The sequence below is a fragment of the Mustela nigripes genome, chromosome 4, assembly GCF_022355385.1.
Source record: "Mustela nigripes isolate SB6536 chromosome 4, MUSNIG.SB6536, whole genome shotgun sequence".
Lineage (NCBI taxonomy): Eukaryota > Metazoa > Chordata > Mammalia > Carnivora > Mustelidae > Mustela > Mustela nigripes.
The window spans coordinates 3,087,661-3,111,500 of NC_081560.1; the positions used below are offsets into that span (position 1 = coordinate 3,087,661).

Sequence of the window (23,840 nt, forward strand, 5' to 3'; positions counted from 1 at the left end):
CCGGGGAGGGGTGACCGGGGAGGGGTGACCGGGGAGGGGTGACCGGGCAGGGGTGAACGGGGAGGGTGACCGGGGAGGGGTGACCGGGGAGGGGTGACCGGGGAGGGGTGACCGGGAGACGAACTGGAAGCCACCCCCGTCTCTCTTAATTCTGCAGCAGTTTCTCCACATCTAACGCAACCAACTTGTTCGCCGCACTTAACCAGTGTCTGTTTTTGCCTTTGGACCCGGAGGTGAGCTCCTGATAATGCCTCCCTGTGCCGCGTGTGGGTATAGTTGCCCGGCACCAAAAACCTCATAAATCATGCCTGGTCTCATGTCTGTCTTTCCCACACACATTTGAGTCTCAAATCACACATTTTTGAGAGATGCAGTACGCTTAGGGGTGTCACTCTATCGTGTACATAACCAGAGCCCCGTGGGGGTCCCAGGCCATTCCCCATGCCTGGGACGGCCACAGCTGATTACGGGGTGGGGCATGGGGAGACAGTCCTGCCCGGCAGGACCTCTACAGAACAGGAGAGAAGTGGCATTGTCCTAGGACGGGGGCTTCACAAATGGGCAAGTACCCAGACTGGCGGGACCCCTAGACGCTGGATACAGTTAGCTCGGGAGGCCGCACAACATCTGGGCCCTTCACTGTCAAAATCAAGCAGCCCCATTTCCTGCCCTTAATTCTAGGAATTAAGCAACTACTCAGGGTTCTACCATTTCTTTGTTTTGAATACTTCTCATTCAAAGAAAATGAAAGAATCATCTTACCCATGAGGAATTTTGCTCAGGACATAATATCCAGTGTAGGAGTGTTGGTATATCTGAAACAGACAAGACAAAAAAAAAAAAGAAAAAGAAAAAAAAGCAAGCGTTGAGACAAAGGCTGTGACCATGATATTTTTAAATCACTGTGCATCCTAGAAAAACATCAGTGGAGGAAAAGCAGTTAATCAGGAGACCTGGAGGCAAAGTCTAATTTACTTAGAAAGTTAATTTGCATATCCTGTTTATTTTACTTTCTTCATTTGCACATTGTTTACCTGCAGTCAGAGGCTTGATACAGACTCCAGAGCTGGCTGGTTTGTGACTAAATCAGGGGCACAGATTTCCAGCTCAGTGACATGTAGCCCAGGACCAGTGAGGAGGTCACCAGAGGCTGTCGGACAGCCAGCTAGACCCAGCAGGACCGTAAGACCCATGTACTGTGGGTGTCCCTGTAAATTACGGCAAATTCCAAGGTACATCCTCAGTGAATATAAAAAGCAAGATAGGCTTCCCTGGGCGAACTCTCGTCCTTCTGTCCAATGCAGCGTGAGTCTTTCAGCTTTGGAGAGCGGTCAGTAAACCAAGAGCTCATTCCAAGAGGGGCACGACTTTTAAAACTAAGGTAACTAAACAGTGTTTCCAAACGCCTATAGCCCGCAACCTGGAGCCTCTCTTCAACTCTTAAGCTAGGACAGAGTTCCCTAACCCACGACCAGAAATGGGGAAAACATGCAGTTCAGGAAATCTTGGCTTCCTTCACCTCCGGCTCTCTGGATAGAGACCTTCCCCGGGGCTGGGAAGGTGAGGGGTTGTCTTCAGGGTTGAAGCAAGAACGTACCACACTCTCTCTCTCCCCCCCGTGTGACTTCTGAGAGTCCACACCCTGTCTGGGCACGTTACAGTGACCGGCATTCACCACCACCTTCCTGAAGGTAACAGGTGAGGCCAAGGGAGAGAGGTGCAGAGTGAAGGGTGGGGGTCGAGGCGCGCACGGGGGCGCAGACCATGGACTGAATGTGAGAACGAGAAGGGACAGGGCCCTGCGCCGCTCACGGACTCCCTGCCTCCTTGGGGCCCGGGTTAACCTAGAGACGATTAGATGCATCACAGTTACTGGAGAAAGAGAATCCAGATATGCAAGTAAGTAATCAGCAGCCCCGAGTCCTGAAGGTCCCGAGACTCCTGCAGCAGAAATACGGGGCCTGGGGTGGCCTCTGGAGGGGGGAGGGACGGCATCTGATGGGGAACTTGTCCAAACACCACTTTCCTTATGAGTAAATAGCCAGGAAGCAACGGAATGATGAACTTCCGGCCCTGCCCTCGCCCTCCGAGAAGGGGGACACAAACCCAGCTCAGCTGCGTGGGGAGGGACGCCTCGTACTGCCTTCCCAGGAGAAGGAAGGAAGGGCTGGTCCTGAGCAGACGCCGGCTCAGACAGCGCCCGTCCGAGGACCCTGCGCTTTGACTAAACCGCCCCTGAGCTGGACCCGCTCCCTCCGATGCAAGCCCAGAACCCGGGCAGACACAGAGCCTCTGTCCGCGGTCGGGGCCCACAGTGCGGCTCCACGGCCCGCCTGAGCTCTCCTCCAACGCCACCTGGTCGCCCGGTTCATCTCACTCCAGGCTCAGGAGGACCCGGGCAGGCCAACCGTGGCCTCTGCTAAAATGGGAGCAGGACTTACGGCAAGGGCGGAGGAGCGAGGAGGAGGAAGGGGAGCGGAGGACCGAGGACCGGAGGCAAAAGGGAGGAGGGGGAGGGCGGGAGGGGTGGCGCCCAATTCCAAAGGACTCAACGGAATAGCAGGTGTGGACTGGGCAGGAGAAGGTGTGGTGGCTCCGGGGGAGACAGCGCCACGGCGTGACCCATGCAAGCAGCCCTAAGGAGAGGCCGTCCATGCGGTGAGCGACCAAGGTTCCTCCCCGTCGGATTGCCAACAGGCCCCAAGGAGCGGAGGCGTCCTGCCTGTGGTCACACGAGGGAGCGTGGACCCGCGCTTCTACCCCAGTCTTCTACCCCAGTCAAGCCTTCAGATGACGTAGCCCCAGACGACACTCTGACAGACCACGAGCCAGAGACACAGACAGGACGGTCGTGAAGCCCTGACCGCGGTAACTTTAAGGTAAGAAGTGTTGGTTGTCTTGAGCTGTTAATGTTTTGGGTAGATCCTTACACAGCAATAGGTAAATGGTAGATCTAGTCTAAATCCAGAGGAAAAAAGGCGCCTATTACATCAGCTGTGGACAGACTTCTAGGTTCCTGGGCGCCTCCCCATAAATGCCCACCCACTTCTAGAACAAACAGAGATGAATTCCTCATCAAAATGGTTTCAGTACCGAAGTGAGGTGCTGGCAAAGACCACGCACAGCGGAAGTCTTTGAAATGACGGCGGAGAACAGGGATGGCAGTGGTGATGCTGCTGAAGCTGAGGCCCTGAGGGGCGAGCGTCCACGGAGGGAGGCATGCAGGCTCCTCGGTATCCAGGAGCTCACTCAGTCCGGGTATGATCATCCCACTCTGAACACAGGAAACTGAATCTTAAGGAACTGAAATCAAGCTCAAGCAAGGTTCGATCAGAGGTCTGTGTCTCTCCAATCACTACATTGGAAACTGCGTGAACAAAGGGTGTATCTCTTAACTAGAGTTACGAGTCCGAGTGAACTGCTGTCAAACAAAAAATCCAGGACACCAATAGATATAACAAAGATACAATACTTTGCTATTGAAGGAATATTTCTTTAATCCGTCTGGAAATAGTGATTTCAATTCGTCCTCTGGTTATGCCATTCCCAGAGACCTCGACGTTGATCTTTGCACGACTCCTTAAACATACCACTGAATGACTCTGAAATTCAGCCCTGGGAGTACCTTCTGACAGGAGCCAATGAGAAAAAGAAGACCGAATTAAAATAATCTTATAAGGGCAATGGTAAGAAGAAGGGAGAAGTGCCCATCATTCTGTGTGTGTACTATGGGGCAAAAAGAAAAAAAACAAACCATGTATGGATGGAAAATGTTGTGAACTATGTTGGGAACGGAATCACTAATCAGAAAGACTCCAACAGAAATGGGACAGACTCAAAAAGAGGTCAGGCCTGAGATGCTGGATATGCCAAGGACGTGTGTGAAAGAACCTTCCGGAAAGGACTGTTCATGCAAATGGGGTCCTCAGAAATGCAAGTGCACTTGGGATTTACGGACGACTCTCTAAAAAGCAGCAACAGGAGGGAGTGACGTGACAGTCTTCTCTCTGCTCCAAGATGGAACAGTCAAACAGCCTCTCTTCCTCAACACACCGTCTCAACCCGGAGCCACAAGGACACCGGCAGGAAAGAGACCACTCCCTAAAGAGCAAGATAGTCCTTATCTTGATAGGAATTAAAAAAAAAAAAAAAAAAGCTACATCGTCTTGAAAGAATTTGTTTCTTAGGAAGATAAAGCCTCCCCACCCCCCTACCAGGGTCTCTGTTGTATTTACGTTTCTTTCTTTAAAATAGCCTCTGGGGTGCCTGGGTGGCTCAGTGGAGTAAGCTGCTGCCTTCGGCTCAGGTCATGATCTTGGGGTCCTGGGATCGAGTCCCGCATCGGGCTCTCTGCTCAGCAGGGAGCCTGCTTCCTCCTCTCTCTCTGCCTGTCTCTCTGCCTACTTGTGATCTCTGTCTGTCAAATAAATAAATAAAATCTTTAAAAAAAAATTGCCTCTGAATACTTCTGATCAGGGAACAAAGTGCAGTCGCAAGTTAGTAAGACTGCGTTCAGTTGCTCTTCTAAGAGTGCACTCCCAGAAGTTCATGGATTTGAGTTACTTTGGCTTCTTCTTCACTGTGAAATTTCCCTTGGAAAATGAATATATAGAAACTGGTTTCTCTATATACCCAAAACACTATTCATGATGGGATAGCAATTTCAGCAAATGTTCTAATCGCGAAAAAAATTAGATACCATGAAATCTAATAGATCACAAATGCTATTGGCATTTAGTAATCGGAATAAAAATAACGAGTCACAGCTCTGTCGTGGGGTGAGTTCACGTTTGGTTTGCTTCTTCCAGTTCGGAAGCATCCGCCCGCACATCTCACCTTTCCCCTCCAGCGCCCACGGAGCCGCACTTCGAGGCTGCCGGGTCTACGGTCTTCGCTGTGGCAGCCCCGTCACGAACACTCGTCCCACCTTCCACACTCCTGCAGACTCGCTTCCTCTCTTCTTCCTGCATGGGCTCAGCCCCTCCTGCACTTTCAAACCGGATTTCCACCTAGACGTCCCTACCTCATGCCTCACAAGCACCAAGACTCAATATTCTCCGAAACGAACTCGTCGGCGCCCAGTAATCCTAGTCCTCCCTGACATTCCCTACCCGAGTTGGTGGTTTCCTCGCTCAGTGCACGGAGCTAGAACGAAGTCCCCTGGACTCCATTCTTCGCCCCCTGGACCTCCTACCCCAGCACAATCTATCCTCCAGAGGCACTGGGTTAACTTCTTCAGTCTCTGCCGGTCCACCATCCAGTCTCCACCCCTAGAGCCCCACCGCAGACCTCCCCTGCCCCCCGGCCTTCCCCTCCTGCAGAAAGAAGCCACCCAATCCCTTTCCAAGATCAGCCCGGGAGGTGTCCACGCCACTCCCTTCTGCTCCCTGGCGAACCTCATGACTCTTGCCTTACAGGTTTGGCACGAGACCCTGCCTTACACGTCTCATCGCTCCCTGTCCCTCACTACCTCCCCCAAATTTGTAAAAGAGAACTCAAATCTGCCACATCAGAACCAAAAAATCCCTGGTCACATCCTCCCTGAATGACTCCTTTTTAGCGATCACCGCGTTTCACGAGAAAAGCCTGCAAGGCCACACGTTAGTGCATTCCTCACATTCTCCAGCTGCCATCTCCAGGGGCCAGCCCAGGGCCAGACACTGGGCACTGGACTCACCCGCGCGGGCTCCACCGTTCGCAGAGTGTGACGCGGTGATGGCGGCTGCTCTCCTTCCTTCGTGCTGGTCTACACCTCTGGCCTGGCAGATCCCATTCACTTCTGCTTTCTTAGGCAGCTTCTCACTGAATTTGCATTCTCACGCCTGACCTATCTTCTGAATTCTAGGCTCCTATCTTTAGCTTGTCCTGGGCCTCTCAGCGTGGGTATTTTCTTTACCCAAAACTTTTATCCTAAATTCCACAATTTGAGAACCAATCTCCTGCTAACGGGTCTCTCTTCTACGGACCCACGCATTTGGTCTCTCAGTAGAAGAACACTGAAATTACCTTCAACCATTCCTAGTCCTTACTTTTTAAAACTGTCCATGTTTCATTGGTTTCCATGTTTCACTGGACTGTGTAACTTTGGAATGTCTCTTAAATTCACACCACGTTCCTACCCTCAGGAACACTGGCCTGGTTTCGGGCGTCTGAGGAGCCGCGGTGACCTTGCAGGCGGCCTGCCGGACTCCGCGCCTCTCCTGCCTTCCCGCAGCCACGGGGGTTCTCTTCCTGACAGCGCGCCCGGCGGAAGCAGTGGTGGGGGTGGGGGTGGTTTGGGGGCAGGACACAGCGGCCCTGTGCAGCTACGACCACGAGGACTCAGTTTTAGAGTGGGACACAGGCTCCGCTCAGCCTGCGACTCACTCGCGGGGCAAAGTCCGCAGCCTCTCGGAGCCTCAGCTCCCTCCTCCGTAAAGGGAGGGAAGAGCTGGAAACAGAAACCATGAAAAAGGAGAATAAGGAACTCTCTTGTTTTAATCTCGAAGAGAACCATATGAGGTAGCCACTAGCTTTGTACCGAGTCCACGAACCTCTTTCTCCTCCACGATGCGAGTCCCACTGGGAGTAGCAGAGTTGGAGCCGACCGGTCTGAGGGAGGGCAGAGGCCACAGAACGGTCAAGATTGCTGCCCTGGGGACTGGGCTCCTGGTCAGCACAAGCACTGTACTCACTGGAGTGTCCCAATAATGGGATGCATGGTCCCCTGACGTAGTGAGCTCCCCAGAACTGGTGGAATTCAAGCAGAGGCCAGTCAGCCATTGCTGGCGAGCTCAAGGACAGGCGTGAGGACTACCAAGCAGATCGCTGCAGTGGGCATCTACTGTCACCTCCTCATTTGATCCTATATTCTATTCATAGAGGGAGCTGAACATTCCAGAGGGTCGAGATGCGCTCAGAGCAAGGCTCTCCCCAGCGGGGATCCAGACCCCCATGGCTGGGACACACGGCTGAAGAAAAAGGATCTGGTGAGAAGTGCACGAGGGCTAAAGATACGGGGAGCCAGGAACACAGGGAAGAGACTAGGCATGGAAAAGAAAGGGAGATTTGGGAATGGGACGGTAAAAAAGAGAAAAAGAAGAGAAATGACCTGCGTGGGACGTCAGTGACGTCGAGTCAAAGACTAAGAACCTGAAGGAGAAAAAGAACAACTCTAAAAGGAAGTTGGAAAATGGGAGATCTCTTGTTTTAGATTTGGAGAGAATGAAACGTTTACCCCGAGGGTCTATCTCCTCACCATTTTGGGGTTCTGTTACCAACAGAGAAGGAAATTTCATTCGGTCCCATTTAGCGTGGCGATTCCCAGGTCTACCGCAACGACCACAGTAGTCTGTCCTCTGGGAGAGAGCACGCCATCTGCTCACGAACTTCAAGCTGGGGCCGATGGACCACGACAGCTACCTCATGAAGGCAGTATCCTATAAAGGTTCTTTTGTTCCCTCAGAACATTTAAAAACAGCTTCCCGGAGGTATCACCGACGTGGAAAGAACAGCACTTTGTGTGCAATTTGATGAGTTTGAACATATGTGATCACCAGACATACCCAACGCGTCCCACAGTCTCCCCGTGTCCTGGTCACTTTAAAGAAGGCGGTGGAGATCAAGCAAGGAACTCGGAACCCAAGTGCACTTCCCATACCCCTGCTTTGAGTTGATATGTGGAGAAGAGGGGTGAGGAAGCACATGCCCCATTTTTTAAAAAATACTTCAAGAGTTTCTGCATTTACATTGTGTGTTCCTAAATCTTGGTCTTGATACATTCTTCCAAGCAAACCTGCCATCTTGGCTCCTATACGGAACCCCATCCATTACCCTGATCCGTTACCCTAGTCTGCCCACTAGGTGGCAGCTGCTGGGCTTCCAAGAAGCCCTCCAAGATTCCCTCTGTGGAGCAGCCAGTTTTCAGGGCAAAGACTCCCCTGAGAATTCCACCGGGTCCTTCATTGAATTAAAAAAAGAAAGAAATGAGCACATTTTTTATAGTGTGGCGGAGACAAGAGCCAACCAGTCTGTAAGGTCTTTCGGGGAAGAAGTTATGAGTATCTGGTCTAGAAATTCTTCCCCTTAAATTGGGAGAATTGAGTCCAGTTGAAGGTGTCCCTTTTTTCCCCTAAGGAATAAGACCAATAAGCCAAAATATTTTAGAAAGATGAGAATATGACCAGGTTGGCTGGAGTCGGGGAGGAAAGCTGCTCCGTGTGAGTCATCTGGAGTGAAGGCCGGTGGGCTGCCTGGAGGAGAGGCTCGGGGGAGATGGAAGGCTATCTTTAAGGTTTTAAAGAGCTTCATGAGTGAGCGTGAGCAGGTCTGTTCCCATTTGCTCCAAGGGCAAAAACAACGTTGACCAGTACACATTATAAGGACCAACAATGCTAACCTTTGGTAATCAGAGGTATCCAATACCGAAAAGGCTTACCAGCCGCGTTAGCAAAAGTAGGAAAGCCAAGTTCGCCAGAGCATCAGGGAGAATGCGGGGCCGAGTGAGACGGGCCTGGGTGACCGGTAAGATTCCTTCCCTTTCAGAGAGTTCCTCAAGCTCCCAGCCAGCCCTGCTGCCCCCCTGCCCTCCCCTCTCTCTGCTCCTGCTGGGGCTGAATTCCACGGCACCGGGGAGCAGCTCGCAGCTGCCCGAGCCTGGCCGAGCCCGGGGAGCTCAAGCCTGACGTGCTCCTCACTGCGGGGGAGTCACACACGTCCCTGCCGCACACAGCGTCCACACTCCTTCCTTCCCGGGACGCTGCAGACATCTGGTCTCGGGCCGGGGTCAGCCTCTGCTGGATTTTTTTCTGTTTTTGCCTGTTTTGTGGCTCTCTCTTTTGATTCCAGTATATTTAACGCACCGTGTTGTATGTGTTTCAAGGGTACGATACAGTGACTCGGCAGTTCCACATGGAACTCGGCGCGCATCACGGCTCATGGGCTCTTCTCCCCCTCTTTCCTCCGTCTCGCCACACCCCCCGTAAGCCTCTGCTTGGCTTACCCCTCCCGTTTCATCCGTGTACTTTAGCGGGCCTTGCCCCAGAGACCCGGCATCTTGCCTCAGAATCGAGCTTCCTCCCGGTCTCTGTTCCCGCTCGTGAATTACGAGCCTCGGTGTTGGAGTGGGTGACGGTGGAAAATTTCCTGCACAAACCAGTCTTTCCAGAAGGCTTCTCGCCTCAAGCAGAAGGTCCCAATCAGCCCATGTTCCGATGGGGACACCTGGCACACATTTCCACACAGCTCTCCAGCTCACTGTATACCATTTCCCTGAAATCAAACCCCTTGTTCTAATGATTTTTTAAAAATGTTTTCTAGAGGACTACCAATGACCAGGTACCATCAAAGTGTTTAGTGAAAAGTAAAGACACCAAGTTTACACAGCAGAAGACAAATAGTGGGAAATAGGAACAAGATGTTCCTGGTTTTCCCCCCGGCGGCCAGCAGCCCCTTCCCCGCAACGCGGAGCTCACACTTCTGTGTGACCATCCAGGTAAGACTGAAAACACAGGAGACATAGTTGTCAGTTTCAAAATATAAAAGTAATGAAAAAGTCTTAGGATTCAGTATTTGTATCTCTACTTTTTTCCTCCTCCACAAAATTTTTTTAAATTTAAGAGAGACGAGACGGTGCTGTCCCCTTGAAGGCGTTGTCTCGGGTCTGGTCCTGCTGCGCACACGCCCCCTCGCAGTTGCCTCTAAGTCATTCTTTAGTAACTGGTCCCCACCATCTAACTTATTAATGGACGATGTTTCTGTCACCCTGTGTTCCCCGTATAGGACGCTCTTCAGCCGAGACTTACGGCAAGAACGTGAGTATAAAAGAATCTGGTTAAAAGGGAGGCTCCATCTACACACGCATCTTCTACGTCAGAGGCAGACAAACAGTCGAAACCCCAGCTGTGAGTCTAATTACGTTTCCAAAGACCCATCTCGAGAGCAACCCTGACATCCAGAAAGAGCTGTACGATTCTTCTTCTTAAAAATCATTTCCTCCCGTCTCCACTTAGACATTTCAATTCAAGGAGCGTGTCCACGCATCCGAGTCTCGTCTCCTGGAAACGAATGAAGCCTGTCCTGGTGCGGCCAGCGAGAGTCAGAGGAAGCAATGCGTGAGAACCTCCTTCCGCCTTGGTTTTCAGGGCGCACACCGGCGTGCACGGGGTCCTCCCGACCTTTGTCACAGCCGCATCTTCTCTGGGGCCACTCACCCAGAAACAGGGGCTTGACCCCCTCGCGGGCCTGGCAGCCCGTGTCCCCCTTCACCCGATTTTCTGTTTTGTCTCCTGACAGGCCTTTCTGCGGACTCACTCCTGACTTTGCTCGAAAACACAACATCTCCTTTCTTTCTTTCTCTGCGTACTGCCTCCCCTTTCCCCTCACACACACTGCCTGTGGGACCAGACTTGCGGCTCTCCAAGGTCAAAAATAAAGAAATCCAGTTTATGTTGTGGAAATCTTTAGAGATCTACAAGGTTCTTGTAGACCCTTTCATTGGACCCAACAACTGCTCCTGGGGATAAAGCGGCTTCTCTTCACCTTTCTGATGAAGAACTTGAGGTTGCAAGAGACAAGCTGATTTGTCCCAGGTCACGTGCTGCCAAAGGAAGAGAACTGGGAAACTAATTTCACATTTAGCTTAAAATGGTTTCCACTCCAAGAGGCTGGTCAGGAAGCGCCTCCCACCGCACAGCATCGTGTCTTCAGTAGCCAGAAGGTTCTCGTGAGGGATGGATCCTGAAGAGAACAGTAGCGGGACAGGAAGGACCGAGAAGTTTAACCCCAGGGCCGCCCTTCGCCAACCTGCTGAGGGGACCAGCAGTCAGCCATCGAAATCAAGGCCTCAGAGAAGAGCCCAGAATCCTAAGTAGGTTCTGGGGTTGGGGAGCAATGGGAAGAAGGGCGAACCAAAATGAGGTGATGGAGGCAAACCAAGTATGCTTGCGTCCGGCAAACCCGGGCTGAGCCGTCCCTGCTGGGCGCTGGGCAGGCTCCTGCCCACAGCAACTGGTGGGCCTCTTCAGAGCCTCTCCTAGCTCATGTCATGACCCTGACTCCTGGCCTCTCCCAACCCTGAAGGTCAAGTGCATGGACTCCTTCCAACAACAGAAATGAGAAGCATTCATCATCGTAGATTCCTTTTCTCCTGCTTCTCTTAGCTGCCTTCTGTAGTGTTCTCATCTCCTTATCACATTTGCTACTAAAATTATGTTTGCACAGACTTTTGTTTTTAAGATTTTATTTATCCACTTGAGAGACAGAGAGAGAGAAGGAGAGCACACGCAGGGGGAGGGGGAAGCAGACTCCCCGCCGAGCAGGGAGCCCGACGCGGGGCTCCATCCCAGGACCCTGAGATCATGACCTGAACCAAAGGCAGAGGCTTTACCGACTGAGCCACCCGCGCACCCCTATGTTTGCACAAGTCTTATCAGCACATACGAGGCAGGATTGCCCGCCGCCACCGGCAGCAAGAAGAAGCGAGGAAGGCTTCCCCTTTGCAGGTGTCAGAGGGTCAGGGCCCTGCACGCACCTGATTTCAGACTTCTGGCTGCCAGAGCTGGGAGAACTCTCTGTGGTTTGAAGACGTCTGGTTTTTTTACTCTTCATTGCCGCCATCCTCAGGGCCTTCTACCCCAGGTATGATTCCCGTCCACATCGACAGGGCCCGGGACCTTGTTAAAAACACAAATCTTCCTACTGAACCGCAGAACGTGGAGCAGACCCCAAATCTACGTTCCCGCAAGTACTCTGCGTGGTTGTGCTGCTTCTAACGCCGGAGAACCTCCCTTTCAAGGCCAAGAGTTATACGGCCTTCATCGCTCCTAGCACACGGTTCCTTTGATGCATGAAAACATAGTCACGGCCTCTGAGATGTTATGTGTGGTGGTCAGCACGCAACTAACGAAAAACCACACTGTCTAGCTGCATCGTTTAGTACAAGGAGGTCACGCTAATGCCGCCCACCCACACGGGCTACTTAATCAATGCACTTAGAACATCAGGTCCCCGATGGGATAAACCCACATTTTTTAGTCATCAATCTTTCACTAAAAAAACTGTGGTTTTTTTTTTTTTTCTTTTTTTGGTATTTGAGGAAATAAATACAGAATGGAGAAGGTGTGCTCTTCTGCATGTTCTCGGTTCTCTCTGGAAGCACCAGCTAGTGGATGGCGGTGCTGTCATGGGCGGCAGGATCACAACCGTATCCAGGGCTCTCATCAGCCCCTAACAGAGACTCGCGATGCAATCTCCCTCCGGCGCATTTTCTCATTTAGGTCGGAGGGTCTGTCAGTAACCAAACCTTTCCTACGTCGTCTGCGCCAGAGAGGGACCCGCTGGCATCCGTTCCGGTGGCAATCAGTCCTGAGCTGGGCGATGCTTTTCCTTCTGAACATCACTATAAGAATATGAAGCCAAGCATCCAGCTTCCTAAAAACCGTAGAAATAAAACCTGGTTCCTTCTGTAGGTCAGCCGCACGACAGACATGTCCTGTTGTTTCCTAATTACCGGCTGCCGATTCCCACGGAAATCCCTCAGCTGCCCTCAGCGGCTTTCCCTCCCTCTCCTCCTGCAGCTCGTCCAGGGCCAGGGACAAGAGCGCCGGGAGGGGAGGCAAAGCCCGGAGCCCCCCGGTACCTGCACACGTCGTCGTGGCCCTGTTTCCTCTGAGCCTGTGGCGCCGGAGACCTCGTTGCTCACCACGGCCCGTCTCCTGCTTCAACCACCCACTGTCTTCCTCTACGGTCCACCGGCCACACACCTGCTCACGTCCAGGACAAAATGTCCATCACGGCTTCTGCGGCACCGATGCCCGCCTTCTTCCTGCCTCTCTTGCCCTGATCGTGATGTTCACGGATCCTCTGAAGGCGGCTTGCTCAGCTTCTGACTTATACCATCTTCTCTTCACCTTTAAGCTACTGACCTGCTCCTGGGTCCTGCTATCTATTTCTCCACTGGCCATGGGTCCACACAAGTGTCCCTGGCATCTGTGGCTGGTGATTTCGCTGTTCACTGTGGTGTCCACATTTTTGTGTTCACTGAGGTGGACTCTGTCTCTAAAAGGTCATATATTGGTGACACATTCAGCCTGGACACGTGTGCCTGCTTCTGTCAGATTCTCCAGTGTCCCCACCAATCACTGATGGGGAGAGTCCCACGGGGTGCTTGGGGTTTCTGCTTGGGGTTCCCTGATACACAACATCACAGGACCAAGGAATCTGGGTTCCTACCCAGGGCTCCAGTCACCCTTCCCACCTGTGTACAGAGTAGCTGGGTAACATGTCTGAGCAGTGTCCAGAGTGACCCCACGACCCTGAGCACTGCTGAGAGCCGAATTCGGACAGCTCTTCTCTCCAACCCTGCTCCTAAGTACTTTCTTCTGTCCATCTTTTTTGAAGTAAACTTTTTTTGGGGGGGGTTATTTCTAAATGAAGTTTAAAACAGGTAATTGCTATAAGTAAATTTTATGCTTTGTATTTTACCTCAATAAAGTGCTACACATAGTCTTAACAATAAAATGGTAGGCAAATTTGCTATTTATATAATCAGGGCTCAAAGAATTTCCCAAATTGTTTTATGTTGTTGTTTTTCCTGTGTGCGCGTGCATGTTGTTTTTCCTGTGTGCGCGTGCATGTGTGCATACAGCATGTGTGCGCATGTGCGCATATACCCCCTTCTGGATAGATCCGAGGCAACACACACATTTTTGTTATATAAAGTACCACATTAAGGCCAAAAAGTATAAACCTCCCGTTATACGGTGAATAAATTCTGGGGGTTTAATGTACATAATAGTGATTATAGTTAGGATTAGGGGTAGGGTTAGTCTCTTCTCTCTCTCCTTCTGTTCTCTCTCTCTCTCTCTCTCTCGTTGTTGTTCTCTCTCAAATAAATAAATAAAATCTAAAAAAATTTTTTTAAATTACAAAAAAGAAAAAGCTGGGAGAAAAGACCAAAAAAAAAAAAAAATCTAAGAAAGCGCCCCATCACCTACAGCAATTCAGTAATGTGGATACAAAATCAATGTACAGAAATCAGTGGCTTTCTTACACACTAACAATGAAAATACAGGAAGGGAAACTAGAGAATTGACTCCATTTTCTATAGCACCAAGAACCATAGAATACCTGGGAATAAACCCAACCAAAGAGGTAAAGGATCTGTACATCCAAGTGTTCTCCAGAACACTCATGAAAGAAATGGAAAAAGAAACAAAGAGATGGAAGAGCGTTCCAATCTCATGGATCGGAAGAATAAACGTTGTTAAAATATCTTTATTGCCTAGAGCCATCTATACTTTCAATGACATTCTGATCAAAATTCCACCAGTATTTTTCACAGTGCTGGAGCAAACAATCCTAAAATTTGTATGGAACCAGAAGAGATGCCCCCAATTGCTAAGGAAATGTTGATAAAGAATAACAAAACTGGGGGTATCATGTTGCCTGACTTCAAGCTTTACTACAAAGCTGTGATCACCAAGACAGCATGGTACTGGCATAAAAACAGACAGATGGACCAGTGGAACAGAGCAGAGAGCCCAGATATGGAACTACAACTCTGTGGTCAAATGATCTTCAACAAAGCAGGAAAAAATATACAGTGGAAAAAAGACAGTCTCTTCAATGAATGGTGCTGGGAAAACTGGGCAGCTATGTGTAGAAGAATGAAACTTGATCATTCTCTTACACTGTACACAAAGATAAACTCAAAATGGATAAAAGACCTCAACGTGAGGCAGGAATCCATCAGAATCCTAGAGGAGAACATAGCAGTACCCTCTTCAACATCGGCACAACAACTTCTTTCAAGACACGTCTCCAAACAAAAGGAAACAAAAGTGAAAATGAACTTTTGGGATTTCATCAAGATCAAAAGCTTCTGCACAGCCAAGGAAACAGTCAACAAAGCAAAGAGGCAACCCACAGAATGGGAGAAGTACAGTACAAAGGGCCAATCTCCAGGATCTATAAAGAACTCCTCAAACTCAACACACACAAAACAGATAATCACATGAAAAAATGGGCAGAAGATATGAACAGACACTTCTCCAAAGTCAGACAAGTGGTTATCAGACACATGAAAAAATGTTCATCATCACTAGCCCTCAGGGAGATTCAAATTAAAACCACATTGAGATATCACCTTACACCAGTTAGAATGGCCAAAATTAGCAAGACAGGAAACAACGTGTGTTGGAGAGGATGTGGAGAAAGGGGAACCCTCTTACACTGTTGGTGGGAATGCAAGTTGGTGCAGCCTCTTTGGAGAACAGTGTGGAGATTCCTCAAGAAATTAAAAATAGAACTTCCCTATGACCCTGCAATTGCACTCCTGGGTATTTACCCCAGATATAGATGTAGTGAAAAGAAGGGCCATATGTATCCCAATGTTCATAGTGGCAATGACCACAGTTGCCAAACTGTGGAAAGAACCAAGATGCCCTTCAATGTATGAATGGACAAGGAAGATGTGGTCCATATACACTATGGAGCATGATGCCTCCATCAGAAAGGACGAATACCCAACTTTTATAGCTACATGGACGGGACTGGAGGAGATTACGCTGAGTGAAATAAGTCAAGCAGAGAGAGTCAATTATCATATGGTTTCACTTACTTGTGGAGCATAAGGAATAGCACGGAGGACATGGGGAGATGGAGAGGAGAAGGGAGTTGGGGGAACCGGAGGGGGAGATGAACCATGAGAGACTGTGGACTTTGAGGAACTAACTGAGGGTTTTGGAGGGGGCATCAGGGGACCAAACTGCCTGGTCCACAAGAGTTTGTTCTCCTGGGGCCACCTGGCCGAGGCTTTTTTGTAGCAGCTGAAATCCATCTGTCTACATCGGAAATCCAGGATTCTGGACACAAAGTGATTTTAGCTCCACATTTACAACTCTTAATCCCGAGAGTCCCTTGCAGCCAATCCCTTTGTAAGACAGACAACTAGTTAGAAGGGATAAAAGTGACCGGAGAAGACTCTGGAGTCCAAGGAGCACATGCCAGCTGGGCATGACCTCTTGGGGCACTGCCCTAGTGGAAACCGCTGGGAGCACGCACCACACTTCAGATCACGCTTCTTAATCCTCACTATTACTCCCCCAGACTCATATTCTCAATGTCTCGGCCATTCGTGAAGGTTCTGTTCTCATACGTGTTACTGGGGTTCCCACTCACTGGGTTTTATGGGAGGTCACATTCGCACTTCCTCCCTATCGTGGAGATGGTGCGTGTCTCCTCAGGGATTCTGTTTCTCAAGAAACCCCCTTCCCAGTCTTTCTCTGTTGCTTGTATGTCAGAGGCCTTGAATATTGCAGTAGCAAAACCAGCCCTCCGAGCCTCTGGACCAGTGGCATGGGTGTTCATGGTGGGAAGAGGAGGGGGTGTCTGGGGGAGTCTTTCTGCTTCACTTCCAGTTTTGTTTTCCAACACTCTGGCTACATCTATCTCGAAGAAGCCATGTGAGCATCAGCCAAGACCCGTATCATCAGCACCGGGAACGATGCCAGGAAATAGGGGTAATCCGGGACCACCAGGGGCCTCCCTGCATTCCCAGAATGACTAAATCTGGCACAAGTGATTATCATCCTAAGCCGTCTCTGTGAGGTCTTCTTGATCTGGAATTAGCACATAGGACGCCAAAGAAGGCGGAGAGATGTTTAAGTGGGAAAACAGGCATCAGTTTCGTCGGGAACAATGTGTTCCAGATGCACCAGGAACTACGGTCTCCCCTGTCACCATGCTCTGTGAGCGCCCCCCCCCCCCCAGCTGGCAGAATAATAAATTATTTTCTGTCTAACTAGGGAAGCCCCGGCCCTTGTTGCAGAAGAAATTCGACAAGGAACTGGTAAATGAGTCTACGACCAAACAAAACAAGCAACATGTGGCGCGAGTCTGAGAAAGGATCCAAGTGCTGGGAATTGGTGAGGACGCACACCGTCTCTGCACAAGGGAGGTGCTTGCGTCACGGCTCGCGCCTCCTTCCCAAGCCTCAGGGGGATGCCACAGGCCAGAGCTTGTTGGCAGGTGCTCCGTGACTGCTCGAGGTGCATGTGGAGGGCCCAGGTGTGAGAGGAAATGGTGAGCACAGGGCAGGAAGAGGAAATACGAAGTTCAGGGCTGGGGAGGCATTTTTCACCAAGTCAGAAGAAGTAAGTCAGGGTCTAGAAAGCACACACTGAAACGGCCCTGTGACCAACCGGTTGTGGGTAGTGATGACTCGTAACAGCCTCGGAGGCTTTTAATACATGCGGGTTACAGATGGGCTTTCACTCACTTGTCAGCTCTCCAAACATTTCATTTTCATCATGAGTGCCCTGATATTTCCCAGTCTCAGATTTCAAAATTTTGGACGTTCCAAGGAAAAGTGGAGGTGATCTTAACAAGGTATTTATTTGACTTAGTGAGAGTCGTCTGAAGGGTTGAGAGCACGCTGCAGGCTGATGGAGGGAGGCGGGTGTGGGATGGGCCCGAGGGGGGATGGGCCTGAAGGAGGTACTGGGTGTCGTGTGTGAGTGACGAATCACTGAATTCTACCCAGACACCAAGACTGCACTGTATGTTTGCTAACTAAAATTTAAATAAAGAAAAAATAAAGCATTTTGGGAAGGAATTCACCAAAATCACCCGGGACATCACTGTCTGGTGCGTGGCTCAATCCTGTGCGGGAGGACGGCGTGTGCCTGTTTTCCCGGTACGATTATTGGCCGCCGCTCCTTCTCTGCGCCTGCCTGGGTGGTAGATTATATCGTAACAATGGCGTTATATTTGGTAATTCCAGATCAAGAAGACGTTACAAGGACTGATTGCGATGAAAATCACGTATGTGGATTTAGCCATCCTAGAAATGTAGGGAGTCCCCTGGTGGTCCCTGACTGCCCGTTTACCCACAGGCTCTACGTCAGCAGGGACTGTTGCAAACGCAGGTGTGAGTTCAGTATGAGCAAGGGGACAGGGGTGCGCTCTCTGATTGAGGACGCACAATAGATACTGCTTTCAGCACCCAGAGAAGATTCTACAGGCAGTGCCAAGAGAAGAAAACAGTTGTTCAGGGCGAAGGCATCCTTGAGATCATTCCTGTAGCGCAGGGGGGAAATTGCAGCCTGTTTGCGTCATTAAGGCTGCGGCTGCGCCTCCCATCCCAACGGGCAATTCTGGGTGTCCTGACATCTTGTGTTCTACACAAAAGGGTCCTAAATATATCTTCTGCTTTTGACAATTCCAAAAAAACACTGGAGGAACCACGGTCTGTTTTGCCTTTATACCCATTTTAAACTGAGGCTGGAGAAGAGGGAGGCAGCACTGTGATGCACGAGGCTCCGACGCCGGGCGGTTACGCCGCGGCTGACATCGCAAAGTGATCAGTCGCCACCGACGACGCACTTGCCATATGCTTCGGGTCCTCTAATGAGCGTTGAAGGAAGAATCCTTCCCTATTTGGACGGTGTTGCTGAATTTTGTATAGCATTTCCCGGAGCTAAAAATACTGAAGCTGATTAGCCTGTACAACTCTTGAGGACTCACCAGATGGCAACCCAAGGCTTTCAGAGAGCTGAGCTCTGTAATAGAGCTTTCCAAGGGGTGGTCCGCAGACCATGCACTTGCCTTGGAATCACCCAGCGTGCTTGTTAAAAATGTAGATTGCTGGGTCCTCCCCGGATTTCCCGCATCGGAATCCTCGGGGCTTTGAATCTGCACTTTGACAAAGCTGCATAGATACATGAAACTGCTTCTGGGGCGGGGTGGGGTGGGGCTTGGTGGGGATGGGGGGGGTTGGGGAGAGCACAGGACCTGAGGGCCTCTGTCCAAGGTACCAGGTTTGCAAACCCGGCTCCACTTAAAATTATGCGGGACCTTCTAATAAGTACAGATGCTCAGGTCCCACCACCAGAGAATCTAATTTTTGAGATTGCTGCCGAGTGAGTGATTCTAACGTGCAGCGGGGACATGCTACCTACTCTGAGTATGACGTTCGATGTTGCCACATCTCCACACATCTATACACACACACACACACACACACACACACACACACCAAAAGGCTGAACCTCGCTTGCTGTTGGCTCTTTGCTGTCAAGGGCATCACAGAAGGCTGTTGGGGCCGTTCAGGAGTTTTCATCCACAACGCTAAGCTTCTCTGCTGGTCCCTCATCAACCACACATCCCAGTCTTCATCCTTTTCGCTAGCAGAACTCTGTTTTCATGTGTCATCAAAGGACTGAAGTAGCACCTCGAACATGAATTTCACTGAAGTGACTACCTGGGAAAAAGCAGCGGGAAGGGACGGAGGTAGACTCAGGATGACTTGAAGACACGCGAGGTGCGTACGAGGTGCTGGGTGACACACTCTGGGGACATGAGCCTGGAGGGCACCTGCCCCCGGTGTGAGGAATACTGGGTCAGGATGAATGCCGCTGAGAGGAGTCAGCTGCCAGCTGCCTCAGGCTTGGCGGGCGACCGGGGCAGCGCGCAAACACGCTCTGCGGCTCAGTGTCCTCATCCGTGACATGGGGAGCATTAGAGAACTCAGCGGAGGGGACTGGGGTGCAGTTAGAATGTGATCGTGCGTACGAAGCATTCGCTAGGCAGCAGGCGAGTGCTGAGGCCTCAGGCCCCAAGAAGCAGCCATGGGAGCCCCCGTCAAGGGGTCTGAGGGCCCTGCTCTGATCGGCTGCGGGGCTGCTCTGAGTTCAGTTTCCACATCAGCAAAATGTAGGGGTCATACAAGAGTATTCTGAGAGCCCAACTAGATGTGCCCAAGGCTCTTCTCTGTGCTACCACTGCGAAATTCTAGAAGAACCAGTGAAGCGGTAAGGAAAAGGGAAGGATGAGACGGGCAGAGTACACCAAGTCCCAGACCACTCCCTGCCGGGGGGCTGGGCTCCCCGGCACCCGCCGGAGGATCTCCCCTGAGCCTCAGCAAAGCCTGTTCTCATCCCAAAGAGTCCCGCCCGGTGCCCCAGGGCAAAGGGCACAAGGCCCTGTAAGACGCCACTGGGGGCCTTTTTGCTTGTGAGGAAAGGAAATGTGCCCCTTCCCATGGGATATAGTTCCAGAAGCTTCTGGAACTTCTGGAAGCTTCTAGTAGCCGTCTGGAAGCTTCCAGCAGCCACCCTCTAGCTGTACAAGGGAACGAGCACGAGAAAGCGGCAACTCCCAGGCCCAGAAAAGGGAGAGAGAAACTGAGTCCCGGCCTGCAGCTCTGCTCACTCACGCTGAACGTCCCCTCCTCACGTGAGCCCCCGGGGGCCGCATTTCCCCCCATTTGTCAGTCACCGGAGGAGCTTCTGTCTTCCTCATTTGCAAGCACCCGTACCCTCTTCCTGCCACAGACCGTCTTCCCCTAGCGCAGACCCTGGACTGTTTCCTCCCTCTCCTGACCAGAACGATTCACGCGTTCTGTGGGCCTTCATTACTGGACACACTAATGATTCTCAAGTAACCAGCACCGGCCTTCCCGACTCACTCACTGCTGACACATACATCCGCCCACCCGTCCAATCAATGTCCATGAGCAGTCCCCAGCAGGCGGGTGCTGTGGTGGGGCGTGGGGCCCGCGGACTGTCTGACACCGGCAGATAAAACAGAGCCCCAGGGCTGATGTCATGCCCGGCAGCAGGTCCTGGCTTAGAGGGTCTGACGTTCCTGACCGTCCAATACAACGTTATTTCCACAAGCAGACTGCGTGAACCTAAAGGTTCGTTTCCATCCATAAGTTGGAGATGGTACTGTGATCAGAAAACGACACCACAATTCCAGGGTCCCTGAGCCCACAAGTCAACAATCACCAGCAATGCATTTTGGATTTCCAGAGAAAATGCCTCCGCTTCTGATATGGGCCACAGGATGGAGTAAGATCCATGCAGAGATGATGAAGAGCCTGCCTCCTGCCCCCTTGGCCCTCCGAGCTGGACTGTTCTCTCCAAAACCACAGTGCTGGGTCCTCTGTCCAAGTCCCCAGGTGAGGGACGGGTGTGCTTCATGCCACGGGCTGAGTCCGTGGCCTCCTTAAAAATCAGACTGAACACAATCTATCAGAGGAACGACAACAGGTTGTGTACGAATACACGGGATACTTTCCTAAGAGTCCCAAGGACTCTAACTTGCAGCTGTGTTTTCTTTTTGCTAAAAATTAAAAATTTTTAACTTGAAATACTATTTTTAGGAATAGAAAATTAAGGAATTTATGGGTTTGCTTCTTTTGAATATGATGGAATTTGTAGTCTCGAGTCCATTCCGGAATGTTCTCTGCTGTGTGCTTATCTCGAGGGGAACAGGGCCACACCTCAAGTAGGTAGAGACTGAGTTTCATCTGTTTAAGCTTAATTTCTTCTTTTGTTCGTATTTACTATGTTTACTTAGTTGGGCCTGGTTCTAGATAAAAGAACCAACTTATATTTGAAGGAGGGATTCTGGGTGTCCCCTGGGGATTTACTCTTGTGTAAGAGTCACAGACAAGCAGATTCTCTCCACTGTCTCCTTCCCTCCCCAACACCCACCTCCACATGTTGGCATTCAGACTCTCTCCAGGGCTGTTTTGTCCCCCCTTCTTTCAATTCAAAAACAAAGGGGAGTTTGGAACTTTCTTAAACTCACCATTTCATGGACCATACCTAGGGATAAATTTGACCAAGGACATGAAAAACCTGTACTCAGAAAACTATAAAACACTGAGGAAAGAAACAAGATGACACAAACAAATGGAAAGATAATCCATGCTCAGGGATTAGAAAAACAAATACTCTTACAATGTCTACACAGCAAAAACAATTGGCAAACACAATGCAATCCCTATCAAAATGCCAACAGCATTTATCATAGAACTAGAGCAAACAATCCTCAAATTGGTAGGGAACCCCAAAAGATCTTGAATGGCCAAAGCAATCTTGAAAAGAATAACAAAGCTGGAGATACCATAATCCAAGATTTCAAGATATACTACAAAGCTGTAGTAAGCAACACAGAATGGTTCTGGCAGAAAAAGAGACATATGGACCAATGGAAAAGAACAGAGAGCCCAGAAATCAACTTGGGTGTTTATGGTCAATTAATCCATGACAAAGGAGGCAAGAACATGCAATGAGAAAAAGTCTCTTCAACAAATGGTGTTGAGAAAACTGGGCAGCACATGCAAAAGAATGAAACTGGACTGCTTTCATACACCATACACAAAAATAAGCTCAAAATGGATGAAAGAACCTGAATTTGAGAACTGAGATCTCTTAAAAGAAAACATAGGCCATCATTTCTTGGACATTGGCGATCGCCACATATTTATGGGTCTGTCTCCTGAGGCAAGAGAAACAAAAGCAAAAACAAACACTGGGGCTACACCGAAATAAAAAGCTTCTGCACAGCGAAGGAACAGACACCAAAACAAAAAGGCAACCTACGGGATGGGAGAAGATATTTGCAAATGACATACCTTATGAAGGGTTAGTACCCAAAATATAGAAAGAACTTCTACAACTCAACACATACCCACAAAAAAACCCAAAACCCAATGTAATTTAAAAATGGGAAGAGGACCTGAGCAGACATTTTCCCAAAGACGACACCCAGCTGGCCGGCAGTGGCATGAAAAGATGCTCCACATCACTCACCATCAGGGACATGCAGATCAAAACCACCGTGAGACACCAGCTCACACCTGTCAGCGTGGCCAATATCAGAAAGACAAGAAATAACAGGTGTCGGCAAGGATGTGGAGAAAAAGGAACCTGTGCCCTGCTGGTAGCAATGCAAACAGGTGCAGATGCTCTGGAAATACTTCCTCAAAAAATTAAAAATAGGAAGGTTGTTCAAAAAATTAAGAATAGAAATACCATATGAACCAGTAATTCCACTATTTATCCAAAGAAAACAAAACCCCTACTTTAAAAGATACATGCACTCCAGTGTTGACTGTAGCATTATTTACAGTAGCCAAGATACGGAAGCAATGCTCATGTCCATCGGTAGAAGAAAGGATAAAGAGTGTGTGTGTGTGTGTGTGTGTGTGTGAGTGAACAAGGGAATACAACTCAGCCATGAAAAAGGTATCTTGGCCATTTCCAGCAACAAGGATGGACCCCAGAGAGTATTACTAAGTGAGTAAGTCAGACAGAGGAAGGCAAATATCACATGATCTCACTCATAGGTGGACTCTCCAAAACAAAACAAATGAACAAACAAAACCCACAGCCTTAAACACGGAGAGCAAACTGGTGGCTGTGAGCGGGAGGAGGGGTGAGGGATGAGCCAAACAGATAGAGAGGACTAAGCAGCATGGACTCCGGGTGGTAACCCCGCCGGGAGTCCCGCAATCCCCTGGTGAGGCCAGACGGGGACCACGGGTCGTCTGCAGAGTCGTCCGATCCCTGTGTCCTGCTCATGAGTGAATCTCACACTATGTCAACTGTACTTCAGTAATAAATAAGTAAATAAATAGAATTTTAAACATTTAAGAATTTTTTTAAAAAATGAAGGGGGGTTTTGGAACTTTCTGAAGCTCACAGTTCCGAGGATAACCGTGAGCTGCTTGGAGCAGACGGTGTTCAACTTCGTAAAGACACGGGAGCATTCCATTCAGTTATTAGAAATCCAGATTCCTACTAAGTCTTACCCCAGACCTGCTGAATCCGTCTCTAAAGGGCAGGACTGAGAACTGGCTTCATAGACACCAACCACCCGGGAAGTAGTTCATGCTCACAAACATTTAAAGCCCCTGATGGACAGGGTGCCTGGGTGGCTCAGTCGGTAAGCCTCTGCCTTTGGCTCAGGTCATGATCCCAGGTTCCTGGGATCGAGCCCCATGTCGGGGGTGGGGGGGTTCCTGCAGCGGGGAGCCTGCTTCTCCCTCTGCTCTTCCCCTTGCTTGC

The 23,840-nt window shown here is 50.1% G+C and overlaps 1 protein-coding gene across 4 annotated transcripts in view; it reads right to left on the minus strand.

The window, feature by feature from the left end:
• The window catches only part of DPP6 (dipeptidyl peptidase like 6), an 857,378-nt gene that overhangs the window by 170,988 nt on the left and 662,550 nt on the right, over positions 1-23,840 (minus strand). For all 4 annotated transcript variants that reach the window (XM_059396038.1, XM_059396041.1, XM_059396039.1 and 1 more), the window contains exon 6: positions 763-815. In XM_059396038.1, coding sequence (XP_059252021.1) covers positions 763-815 — 53 coding nt within the window. The remainder of the gene's footprint in view (positions 1-762; positions 816-23,840) is intronic.